Here is a 13,673-nt window from a genome sequence, read left to right on the forward strand (position 1 = left end):
GGAAAGGAATTATTTCTTTCATGGTGGCTTCATCTTTATCTGTATCCACTATAAAATTCGTAAAGTGGGCGTTATTTGCTTTTCACAGACCAGAAAACAGGCTAGAGAAGGTAACTGCTTGGCCAGAAATGGAAGTTGAGTCAGTCGTGGCTTAAGGTACAAACTACATTTGAGTCTACAAAGCAATAGATGAAGGTCTTCGCCAAGTGAAGACTTTCTGGACTTGGAAAGTTCTCACACTTCCAGCGATCTATAAGACGATAGGGTGGGGGAGTTAGAGGTGAGGACCCACACCCCTCTTCCAGCCTAGGATCAACTTGGCTCAGAGGCCTTTTCCCATGCCACCCAAGGCTCGCTGAGAAATCCGGCTCCACAAAGTGGGAGAACCCAGGGTCGGGCTTGCTGTGAGTGAGACCGGCCCAGTCTTTCCCGAGCCTTCCTCAGGGAGACCTGCGGGTATCTCACTTCCCTGCGGAAGTCTGTGGAGTTTAATTTGTAAATTGGTGCCGAAACTACACTTTTGTGTCAAAGAGCAAGGACGGTCAAAAAGCGGCAACACGAATAAGAGCGCATGGAAATGGGGCCTGCGAAGGACCTCGGCCTCGGGAACCCCACAGTGCCGCCCCACGCGCGACGCCTACCCGAGCACAGCCACCCGCCTCCGCTCCCGGAGGAGGCGTGGTCGACCACCACCGCCATCTTGGCCGCCTCTCTAGGCGTTCTGTTTACCACTCTATGGTCGCCCGCTCCCGCCCCGCCCCTTCCCAGTCATTGTCTGGAGGAGCAGCCGCGGCCGCAGCTCCTTCTCTTTATAAGCCCGCAGTTCCCGGATGTGAATGGATTACAATGTATCTTTCAGGGAAACCTATTATTATCAATGTGACTCCACGGGGGAGTCCATGGTGATGATGATGAGGAGGAGGATGATGATGATGAGACACCTCTAAACTTGGAACAAGTTTAAGACTTTATGAGAGAAGAAAAAAAAATCACCAACAAGATTTGAGGAAAAATTATAACTATCCTGTGTTGATTTTTTTTTATAAACAATAAGAAAAAGTTGTTGGATTTTTTTTTAATGATTTCTTTTTTGGGGGAGGGAATTTTGTTGCAGTTTTATGGTGGAAAATGCAAAAACCAGAGCCAGGTGCATAATCTTGTAATCTGTGGATATCCCTGGAGCAGGACTGAGTACCAGTTAAAATACTTTTTGGGGATACACATGTGAGATACTAAGTACTTGCAGAAGATTTTTGTCTCTCTTTTTAAAGTCTCTTTCCTTGGAATATTGTGAGAATATTTGTGGCCATTTAAGGTAACGTTTCAATTTGCCGTCAGAGTAAACTGTTTGTAATTGAATTTAATTTTTAAAATGTCGATCCCGATGTTTTATTAAAACAAAAGGGACAACCTATTAAATAATTGCCAGTGGGAAAAAGTGTGTGCATGCATTTTGTGTATGTACTCGCACATCTAGCAATACCAGGGTTTGTAGAATGTGTTTTTTTTTTTTTTCAAACACACGTTAAAATAGCGTATGTTGCATATACCGGATAAAGCACGCTTGTTATTACGAAACGATGGAATTATGAAGCTTAAATTTTATCCTAAAAAGTGATGTGAAAAAGTATGTTTTAAGAGCATGCAGGGCCTATAATGGTAAATGTTGAATTAAAAACTTACAGTGCTGGCGAACAGGGACTTAGCGTGCCTAGGAACTCAAGTGCAAAAACAAAACAACATCCACCCCCAAAAATTGCCCCCCCCTTTTTTTTTTCGGAGTTTGCAGTTATACTATTCTGTGACTTAAAAGGGAGGGGAAAGAAAGTATGCAATTCAGATTTCGCCCCCAACGCAAAACTACCGAAACGAAAATCTCCCCAGGAAAATGTGGCTTGATTTATAGATGAAAAAGAAAAATATTGTTCCTCTTGGCAAAGTCTTTTTGCATCACGTGTATTTGCAGCCTAGTATAAACTTGCTTTGCCGTGTGTGGATGTGTGAGTGAGAGGGAACGAGAGTAAGAGAAAGAAAGAAGTGAGGGGATGTAAACTCGAATAAATTTCAAAGTGCCTCCGAGGGATGCAACGGGCAAAAACTGAACTGTTCAGGCTTCAGATTGTAACTGACGATCTGAGGAAAAATGAGGTGCTCGATGAATTTTCGTTTGTATTTTTTAGCGAGGCGGGGGAGGTGTTGAGATTTTTTTTTTTTTTTTTCCCTCGGGGTGGGTGCGAGGGGGATGCATCCTAGCCTGCCCGACCCGGAGCAAGTCGCGTCTCCCCGCCGGAGCCCCCCCACCCATTTCTTTGCTGAACTTGCAATTCCGTGCGCCTCGGCGTGTTTCCCCCTCCCCCCTTCCCTCCGTCCCCTCCCCTCCCCGGAGAAGAGAGTTGGTGTTAAGAGTCAGGGATCTTGGCTGTGTGTCTGCGGATCTGTAGTGGCGGCGGCGGCGGCGGCGGCGGCGGCGGGGAGGCAGCAGGCGCGGGAGCGGGCGCAGGAGCAGGCGGCGGCGGTGGCGGCGGCGGTTAGACATGAACGCCGCCTCGGCGCCGGCGGTGCACGGAGAGCCCTTTCTCGCGCGCGGGCGGTAGGTACCGGCGCCGGCGGGGCTCGGCGGGGCGGAGGCGCCCGGCGGCGCGGGGCTTGGGCTCGGCGGCCCCGCACGCGGCTCCGCGCCTCCCGCGCCGCGGGCTCCCGGCGCCCGGCGCTCCCAGAAGAGACACCCCTTCCCCTCCCGCCGCTTCCCTCCCCCTCGCCGCCAGCCCCCCCGCCCCTCCCCGCGATGCCCCCTCGGAGGGACCGAGGACTTTGCCAGGGGCCTGACTTTAATTTTTATAACCCCTTTCTTTCACAAATTAGGGTGCTGGACAATTAGAGGACCCGACCCTCCACTCCGCTCCCCCCCACCCTGTCACCCCACCCCTCCCCCTTTGGACGTGTTTTCACTCCAGAGACGCTCATCTTTAATTTCTTGATAGCTACTTTGAAAAGCGGAGGGGAGTGGTGTGTGCGAGTGTGTGTGCGTGTGCGAGTGTGAGTGTGCGAGGGGGGTGGGGTGCAGGGTGGGGGGAAAGTTGAGATCGGATCGTTCTCAGTAGTTTCTCTTTTCTCTGTGATCCATTCATTTCTCGCTCTACCTCCTGTTGCATAAAATGATGCGCTGAAGAGCGGCTTTTTTTTTTTCTTTCCCGGATTTGGTTTTATAGTGTATGTTACCAGTTTGACCGTCTCTTTGGAAATACGATATCGCTTTTTTTTTTTTTTTTTTTTTGCTATTGCTGCCTATTCCATCTTAAAAAAACAAAACCAAACCCAACCCGACAACAAGTCTCCCATCCCTTCCTCCTTTCCACCTTAATCCCACCCGCCCCCACGTCCCCACCCCCAACCCCCCAGTCTCCAAAAATCCGATTGTGTTTTCTCCAAGGATTGGGACTGGATTTTCTGATTGCGGTTATTTCCATGTTTCTAGGTTTGTGTGATTTTGCTAAAATGCATCACCAACAGCGAATGGCTGCCTTAGGGACGGACAAAGAGCTGAGTGATTTACTGGATTTCAGTGCGGTAAGAAAGAACGGTGGAAACTAACAACAGCTGTGAAAAAAACAAAACAAATGCCCAAACACTTCAGCTAGAAACCAGTAGGAATCTAAAGGACAGTAATAATTTTTAATTGGCTGAATCCTTGGTAAATATGAAGGTCTTTTTGACAAGTTTTTAACTATAATTTTGGGGTGTGATGGAAGATTCAGGCTTTTTTTTTGAGTTTTATTACTGGCCTTCAATTCCCTAACCACTGATTACCCCAAATAATGGAATCTCACCCCGGTGGAAAGCAAAAATAGACACCCCTAAAACTAAACCACCCCTAAAACTTGGCCATGTCTGAACATTGAGACTACTAATACTTTGCACACTACTCTTCATTTTATTTATTGCTTTTGGAAATGGAAAATAGAAAATAGGAGACCCAGTTGTCTCTTTAAAGTTTTAAGCTGATGATGCTTTGGATTGGTAGGACCTGTTTGTTACATCTTACCTCCTAGTTACATCTTTTCCTAGGATTCTTGAAACTAGTATGGATATGCTGAGCATACATTCTTTATAACCTTTTGGACTGTTTTGGTAAATTTCGTAGTCGTAGGATCAGCACAAAGCGGAACTTAACACACTTGTGGAGTTTACGGCTGTACTTGGTCCTTCTCCATCCCTTTGCTTCCCTTTCCTAAACCAAGTCCCAGACGTGTCAGGAGAATGAATTCATTTTTAATGCCAGATGAGTTTGGTGTAAGATGCATTTGTAAAGCAAAATAAAAAGAATCCACAAAACACACAAATAAAATCCAAACCGCTTTCCAAGTGGGGCTCTTTCATGCTGCTGCTGCTGCTGCTGCTGCTGCTGCTGCTCCTCCTCCTCCTTCTCCTCCTCCTCCTCGTCTTCTAGACCTTCTTTTGGAGAAATGGCTTTCGGAAGTTTTGCCAGGAAACGTAGCCCTAGGCAGGCAGCTTTGCAGCCCCCTTTCTGCTTGTTGCACTTTCTCCATTCGTTCCTTTGCTTTTTGCAGGCTCTGACTCAGGGAAGGTGTGCATTATCCACTAGATACGTCGAAGAAGAGGGAAACCAATTAGGGTCGAAATAAATGCTGGAGAGAGAGAGGGAGTGAAAGAGAGAGTGAGAGTGAGAGAGAGAGAGAGTCTTGCTTCAAATTGCTCTCCTGTTAGAGACGAAATGAGAATTTAGTGCAGGTGGCACTTTTATTTTTATTTGGGTTCACATATGACAGGCAAATCCTATACGAGATGGAAATGGACATTGCCACGTTTATGGCCAAGGTTTTCAATATAAAACAAACAACTTTTTTCTTCTCCTTGGTGAAACTAGTGTTTTTCTAGAGAGGCTGCTGGCCTCCAACCTGAATCTTGATAACATTATGGGGACTGTGTTTGTTCCAAATGTAGCAGTAGTACTGCTTGGCCATCTAATGAACCTGAGGAAAAAGAAAGAACAGAGTGATAATGGGGGCTGGGGGTGGGATCTGTAATGTTGTTTCTCTTTTAGTTTTAAGTTGGATGGTGATGTATACTAAATAAACCCTTAGCATAAACTCTAAGCTGTTTGGTAACAGTATGAAAGATCTTTGAGGAGCTCTGAAGGCACAAATGTCTTCTTTTCAACTGTAATATTTCTTTGTTTCTTTTAGATGTTTTCACCTCCTGTGAGCAGTGGGAAAAATGGACCAACTTCTTTGGCAAGTGGACATTTTACTGGCTCAAGTATGTAAATTCTTTTCTTAGTGTTAAGTTAAATGTTCTTGGCTGTTTATTTACTCAATTGTATGTTTTTGGCTCTGTTGAAGAGTTCTGAAAAAGTCATTGAATTTTAGCCTATAATCATATGGTTATTGCATTACCCATCAGTGGTATAACTTACACAAAATGTTATCTTGTGCAATTAAAATTAGGTCTTTTTTTTAAGTCAAGGAAACTCTCTCAAAATTCCATCACTTAATTTAAGAGCAATTTTCTAATACAGTTGTAATCAAACACATGAAGATAAGACCAGTGTTAACACGGGGAATAAATTAATGTTTTCTATTTGATAATAAGGGGAAAAAAATCTCTAACATTCATAAAATGGGAAAATCCCTTGTAAATAATATCATTTATTAGGTACTGTATACAATTAACCCTTTTAAAGAAATGAACACTTAATTCTGCAAATGAATTCTATGTAGTAAACCATAGCTGTAAATAGCCTCTTGCTAATCTTAGAGGCTAAATATGAATTCATTTATATTTAAAATACCCTTTTTGATGCTTTAGCGGTTTTTTTCCCTAATGATTTACTTGTGCAATGAATTTTTACTGTATTTAAAGTTGCAAATCTGGAAGGACTTTTACATTTTATAAAGGAAAGATCTTTGGGTGATGCTTAAAAAAGACGCTAGCACTATTCACAAAAGAATCTGTGTGCACAGTGATTATCTGGCATCTAAGGAGGGGTTTATTACAGGGCTATTTGAATATCTCGTATTAAAAGTGCAGAGTGAAAATATTCATTTAAAATGCATTTTTTTTAATCCAATGAATTTCAAATAAGAAAAAGTTATACATTGTTGCCTGCTATCCTTTAAGTCTGAGGCTTAAGTCCATTTATGCTTGTTAAACAGCTGCAGTATTTTAGGAGTTCTGGCAATGGTATATAACAGTACATTAGGCTGAGTACTATTCTTAAGTCAGACTGGTAAATGTTGACATCTTTTAGCTGTGAGATGCCAGTGGAATTGTCTGTCAACTATGAATATAATTTAACATCTCTTAATATTCATTTGGTGCTATAGCAGTGAAAGAAGTTTGTTCACTTATGTGATTTGTGTAATTGGTATATTTTTATAAAACTAATGGCTTTAAAAGTTCCTCATTTCCAAATAAGTTCCTTCTCCTTCTATTGCCTGCCTAAGTTTAGGGAATTTGTGTCTCTATAACTTGTTTTAAAAAATGTGAGATGCTTCTTGTATTTTTATTTTAGTTTTTTGGTGCACATTGATTAAAAGGACCATTGACAGATAATATGTTTGTGTTTTACTATCATGGACCTTGTTATGTTTTCCACTTAGGGATTTAGGATAGTTTTTATATTAGTATTAAATTTTTAAATTTCTGTATGGTATCCTGTATGCAACTTTTAAGATGGAAAATATTAATATGCATGTTTGACGTAAAGGTAAGGACAAGTATCTTTTGTGGGCAAATTAATTTTTCATGTTAGACAAGATAAAAACTGTAACTATCTTTGACAGTAATTTTTTTATGACTTAAAAATGTGTATTCAGTTTCAATCTAAAAGTAGCTTATGTCAGACAGACACAGATAGACTACTTTTAAAGTCAATGCTAAAAAACTAGTTTGCAATGTTGTGAAAATATGCATTTAGAATAACTTAAGTATATTGCTTTAGATATTTAATAAAATAAGGTGTTTAGAAATATGAGATTGTGTTACATTTAAAAAGACAACTATGTCTGATCCATTTTCTATGTTCACATTTAAATGAACTTCTTGCTGTGATGTTTAAATGTTTGTAGAGAGTACAGCCTTGATAAGTTGAATATGTGTTAATGCATTTTGGTAAGTGATCATATATCAACACTTCTACAGTTCTTAAGACAATACACACACACGCACACACATACACACACACACACACACACGTTCATGCATGCAAACCTGGAGAGAGACTTTACTCTTAGTAAGTCATGTTACACTACTTCTAATGCATACACAGTGATTATTTTGAAGGTGTGGAACTTTAAGTTACGTTGTACCAGAAATGGTGTTTTCAGGACCAAATGTTTACTTGTAAGGGTAAAAAGTGTAATGGTCCTTTTATTCTGGCTGCCTGATTGAGAATGCAGGGTATTCATTTCATGTAGTATGATGGTGATTATAATATATAGGGTACAGATTGGAGTGTTCAGTTTTCCTCTGTCAAGGAACGCAGGGCTATTAGTTAAGAAAACGGGTTGTATTTCCACTTAAAAGAGTTAAATCTTTTTAAAAGTGTAATACATTTTAAAAATCATGAATACTGCATTTTGCCCTTTAATTAGAAGGATCAACTAGGAAACTTTGGAGAGAGAAATAATTTTCTAAATTTACTTCAAGTTAATATCCATTGTCTTGAGTGGACTCAGATGTCCCTTTCATGGATTGCTTTGAAACTTGGATTTAGGAAAGAAAGATCTAAACTATAAGTAAACTGTTCTATTTGAAAAATCAGCTATAGTTTTTCAAAGTGAGGCATGGTAATAATTCATGCTTAAAGTTCCCAATAGCTTTTGATTCAATTAGTATAGGATGCTCCATAGTGATTTGCAATGTGAGGATAAAAATACAGTGTGGCCATATTCCCTTTAATCTTTCATTTAACAAACATGGTTTTTCCTACCACCTTAAGAAATGGTGAGGCTGCTAGGGAGAATGGAATGTAACTTGAGCTACAGCCTGACATTCCCAGGGAGCATTTTTCACATGAAAGGCTTTTGTCAACCCAGGAAAGGACTAGCAGTTTTTGTTTGATGTTTGCAGGTGTTCAGCAGAAAGCACTAAAACAATTCAGCCATGATGGTTCAGAGCTTCAATGACCTTAACAGGGAAAATTGGTGGGCTCTGGAATTATTTTTAAGAAATAGTTATAACCTATATGGTAACTTAAACAAAGGGATTTAATATCCGTTATATCATTGATCTTAAAACAAACTAAAAGCATCCACATGCCTGGATGATTGGAAAATTATTCTCATTGAAAAGTAGGATGCCTAAGTTACCAAAAAAAGAAAATCATCTAAAGAGTCTATAATTTATTGATGAGTGTGGGCTTAATTTTCTGACATAGCAAAAGGACAGTTTATTTGGTTACCTTTGACTCTTGTGAGGAAAAGATAAACATACTAGCTTTGGCATCTTTTTAAAAAGTTTTAAGGTTGGGCCACTAAAATGATGTATTCTAAAGAACTTGTTAGATCAGGCCTGGTCACATCTGTTACATGTATTTACTGCTAGTCTATGACAGATACTACATCTTTCTCCCTTAGTTTAAAAGTTGAGCTTTTTCCCCTGTGACTGTTTAGTTTTACTGAGGTGTTCAGGTATTGTTAAAAGATTGTCAAATGAACGAGTGTTTGAACAATTAAGAGCAGCATTAAAACACACCACCTCTGTGTTGTGGCTCAATTTTGGAAGAGGAAAGTATTGCCTGAAATTTACCTAAGTTAGCTAACCTATATCCACATGACACCAAAATAATATGCCAATTTAGTGAATTCCTTGAGGCGGAAAAAAATCAATCCGGTGGATAGTTTTGTATGATACAGAAAATTCATGTGGTCACATCCTGAGTTAGTTTTGAGTTCATAGTGACGGCATGAAAAAAAAATTGGTTTCCCCTTAAAGGTATTTGTTGAGGAGAGCTGCTTAATATTGTGTGTGTGTGTATAAGTAAGTGAAAACACCCTTAAAATCGTAAATGGTATAATTCATAAGGGTTCTGTGGCCTTTTGTAAAGGGCAGAGTAATTTAACAGGTTAAAAGAAGTACAGTGGCGTTAAACCCATTATGTTAGAATCATAGAATTTTGGGCATAGAAACCCATTAGAAATGTTGCCCAGTGCCTTCATGATACAGGCAAAGAAAACTGAGGCCCGAGATAAGGAGTTCCAAACTGTGCTTTCTTATTTGTTATTTTAAAAAACAAGTTTTTATTTGCTAATTCTCTATGGCCCTGCAAATCCTTTATTGGAAATAACCTTGGTCTCACTGCTGTCTTTCTGTCATTTGTACTGCGTAATGGGGCTTGAGGATTAGTGTGCTGATATTTGTGCATGTAAATGCTTCTGTATATGCACGTGCCTTCTGAAAACTTTTTTAGGTTTGGAGCTGAATTTTGGATTATTGATCATTCTCTTTTGCCTGGTCTTCCCTGTGACTGTTTTGCATGGTGTTGGGTAAAATAATAGTGTGGGTGAGCATGTCACAGTGCTTCTCAGTGTGTTGAAGAGGTGTGCTGTGTACCTTATACCTGTTGTATTTTTTAAATCCTCACAAGAACCTAGTGAGATGCAAGGATTACTACTATCCTGCATTCATAGCTGAAGAAACAGAGACAGATGTTAAACAACTGGATCTTAAGGCAGCCAATAATGAAATTAGGTTTTAACCTCAAGTTTGTCTAGCTCAAAGTCCTGAGTTCTATACACACACACACACACACACACACACACACACACGTCAGCTCATTTTTTCAAGATTATATAGGCAAACAATGTGATATTGAGGCTTGGCATGAAATACTATCCGTGATGTTTAGGGTAGATAGCATTTTTAAAAACGTATCTGATGTTGTAATGATGTAAACCATACCTATTATTTTTCCGCCTTTACATCCAAATAAGCTACCCTTCTAATTTATGACAGATTTCAATGTGACTAAATATGTCTTTCTCATATCTTTATTAGTTTTACTAAGAAAATACAGTAGATATTTAAAAAGTTGTGCTTTCATTCTGTTGTAAGTTGATAGTCTACATGGATGCCAATGAAAACATGTTTTTATGTAGCTAATCAATTCAGAATTTGAGGTAACCAAGACTGATGTATTAATATGTAAAAAAAAAGGATCTCCTGTCTTTAAATATAAAAATGTTTTGCAGTTCGTTGTTACATCTTTGAAACTTAATATTCAAGAACAATACCCTAACTTCTATCTGCATCACTAAAATAAGCAGTTTTGAAGGTTTGATATGTCTGTTACCAGACATGTGCTTAAAATGTTACATTTTCTAAATTCAGAAGGCAGAAGCAGTACTCTATTTGACACTGACTTAAGTAAATAAAATGCATTAAACAAGTGTGGGGATCCAAGAACTGTTGAAACTGAAATGCTTAACATTTTTGACAGCATCAGCAAATTATCCTTACCCTACTATTGTAATGAGGAAATCACTTAAATAACAGATGAACAGCCAAGTCACATAAACATATATAATAGAACTATGTAATGAAAGTTTATGCTGTTAATTGCTCGAATCTGTCTTAAATGCTTAGAATCATGGAGCAGTAAAGACTGTCATATAAACAGTTTTGTTTTGAGCTTAAAATTATTCCTTTTTGCTTTCATCTGCTATGATAAACAAAGTAATTTTGTAAGCTTTAAAGATCAAACATTTACTCCTAATGGTAAACTACATTTTATATTGGAAGTTTGCAACCTCGTCCAAGTCATAGAGTTGAGTCCTGGTGGCCCCAGGCCTGTGATTTTCAACGTTTAGTATTATGATGCTATTTAGATCTGTTCCCATAAGCCAAGATAACAGATCTTAAGTTGCCTAATAAGGAACATGGTGTGTTTTGAAATGTTCTTCAGTTTACACGTCTTAAACCAAAATGTTCTTGGCCAAACCTTTAGAATCTATATGTATGTTGAATAAGTCAGATTTTATACAGACATAACGTGAAAATGAAGCTAAGTAGGAACAGAAAAATCTGCCATTTCTTTATTATTATTATTATTATTATTTTGTATTTTATGAGCTCTTTTTTTATGGCCAGGTGTTCTTCCAAGTTAATTAGATAGTGCTAAGTATTAGAAAATGTAAAATACATTATAGGTTTTTTAAAAGGTTATTTTTGTTACTGGTTTCTTATTACGCTGGGTAAAATTTTCACGACTGACCACCAGGTTTATTAGCTTATATGTGAGCTACCCATTTTGTACATTTGTGAGCCAATTGACTAGGAATAAGGTATGCACATGGGTTTTATGTGAATACTTTTGACCCACATCTCTCTTAATACTTAGGCGAGAGATATAAGAGAAATAATAATTTAATCTTTGGAGAAGATTAACACTTTGTTATAAGTTATATATAGGTAAATATATATATTTATTTATATTAGACTTGCAGGAATAGTGAAAATGTTGAAGAGGTTGTCATGTTTACTTTCATTTCAAAGATAAATAAGGGCCCGGTTAATCAGCATATCAAATACCCAGGTGTGTTTAAAATCAGTTTATGTGGATGAATTTCAGGGCTGTAAGAAAGTATTTTATTTAAAGGTGCAGCCACACGATTGATTGTTCAAATGGATGCTTTTGTACTTTTGTGTGACAATTAACATTTAATGAATGACTTTCTAGACTGGCATTGGTGGTAATTACTATATGTAGTTTATTAACTGCAATCCATTGTTGGATGTGCCTTTATTGATTTGTTTTGCAAACACCCCTTCACACGTGCGGCAGTATTTGTGCAGCCGTAGTTGTACGTTACTTTTTAAAGAACCTGTTTGACTTGCTGATGCTGACATTGCCTCTAAAAATGTTAGTTTATAAATTCTCATGTGCTAGAATGCCTCTTTGATCCAAGTAATTTTAGCTGAAATACAAAATCTATCAACTTTTCTGCTATAAAAAGTTTGCATTCAAATCCTCAGGGAATCCCAAAGTAATGACACAATATTGTTTTTCAAGTAAATCATTTATGGAAATTTACATTTATAAGAGACTTTAGAGATGCTCTATTATTTTTTAGGTAAGGAGCCAAGGTTCGGGAGGGTTAAAAGTCTTTTGCCCAAATCATGCAGTTGGTTATTGGCTGTAAGAGGGCACAAATACACATGTCCTGACCCTCTGGTCAAAGACCTCATGCTGCTTTTAATTAAGGCTTGGACTCAATTCGATGGTACCAACTGTATATTTCTTAAGAAGGGAAAAACGTGTATAATCTACCATTTCTGAAAAAAATTATTAAAAATTGAGATTGTGAAAGATGGACGTTGTAATCCAGCCTGCTTGTCATCACGTGTTCTAATTTGGCTAAGGCAGTTGACAAATAACTGTTAAAATGTATTGTGTTATTAAAAATAACAAAGTAAGACCCATGATTAAATATCAGGGCTGTAATTTAATCTTGGGGGTTCTGGTGCTGTTCATAAACCATTTGGCTTTTTTCTGTAACAGATGACGTCAAAATCCAGCTTGATTGAATTATGACCCTGGGTTACAGCAGCACCTGCTGGTGCCTTTTTACTTCATGGCCTGTCAGCATTTCCATTACAAACTTTTTTTCTCTGACATTTTAAACTTCAAATAGTTAAACTGGACTGATGGTTGGCATATAAACTTTCTGCTCTTTGGGAAAAGACCACTTGCTCAATAACAGAGAAGGTGGTGACAAAGCCCCATTACAGGATACCCCTTAGAATGTTCTGCTTTGCTTTAATCTTCGATTCATTTAAACATTCTTTTGGGGGGTACTTAGCTGAATTGCAAGGCATCCAAATGGAAGGTTTTTAATCTCAAATTTCCCATGCGAAGACTTAAGTACGGGGTGTTTACAGGACTGGTAAAGTGCAAAAAGACCTAGCATCTGTGCAGGTTATTGAAACTCTGGACAATCCATTTTTCATACAGGGTGTAAAATGCTGAGGAGCAAGCCATGAAAAACATGCAAATTAGGGTACCTTGTCAGTAATTGCTTTTATATTCACTTAAGATGAGTAAAAATTGATAATGAATAGTTATAGTTAGAAAAGTATCTTTATTTATATTATTATCTGGAGACTGGTAGCATAGCTTGTTTGTCCCCTTGGGTTTTAATATGTTGGGAATGGAGATGGGATGTTTACATCTAACGAGCCAGCTTTTTATCTATCTAGTCTGATTCTGATTGATGGATCATCATATATATATATGTGATCATATAAATATATATATATATTTAGTGCCTGCTATGCTCATATCTCCATGTTAGCAATTAGAGGACATAGAGGGCTTTATGGAAGAGAGAACATTCTCGCAGAAGGCATATATTCTAACACAGGGGTGTCCAATCTTTTGGCTTCCCTGGGCTACATTGGAAGAAGAAGAATTGTCTTGGGCCACACATAAAATACACTAACGATAGTTGATGAGCTGAAAAACTTTTTCAAAAAGCCTCATGTTTTAAGAAAGTTTACGAGTTTGTGTTAAGCTGTAGGTTGGACAAGCTTCTTCTAACAGGAGAAAATAGAAAAGTAAAAATGTAATTAACATCTAGCATTGAGAAGAAACAATAATGTGGGAATTTAGAGAAATGAAAACTTATTTCTTTCATGGGGAAATTAATAATGAA

General features: G+C 38.4%; 1 protein-coding gene across 24 annotated transcripts in view; it reads left to right on the forward strand.

Annotated features, from left to right (window-relative positions):
* The first annotated feature begins 776 nt into the window (after window positions 1–776).
* The window catches only part of TCF4 (transcription factor 4), a 366,421-nt gene continuing 353,524 nt past the window's right edge, over window positions 777–13,673 (forward strand). For 4 of the 24 annotated variants that reach the window (XM_030810367.1, XM_030810370.1, XM_030810375.1 and 1 more), the window contains exons 1-3: window positions 2,390–2,590; window positions 3,476–3,567; window positions 5,205–5,277. In XM_030810367.1, coding sequence (XP_030666227.1) covers window positions 3,496–3,567; window positions 5,205–5,277 — 145 coding nt within the window. In that variant the 5' untranslated portion in view covers window positions 2,390–2,590; window positions 3,476–3,495. Of the gene's footprint in view, window positions 1,316–1,988; window positions 2,591–3,475; window positions 3,568–3,732; window positions 4,750–5,204; window positions 5,278–13,673 lie in introns of those variants that run through there. The other 20 variants (XM_030810379.1, XM_030810377.1, XM_030810380.1 and 17 more) reach the window with 12 other exon arrangements.

Source organism: Nomascus leucogenys, chromosome 4 (assembly GCF_006542625.1).
Source record: "Nomascus leucogenys isolate Asia chromosome 4, Asia_NLE_v1, whole genome shotgun sequence".
Taxonomy (NCBI): Eukaryota; Metazoa; Chordata; class Mammalia; order Primates; family Hylobatidae; genus Nomascus; species Nomascus leucogenys.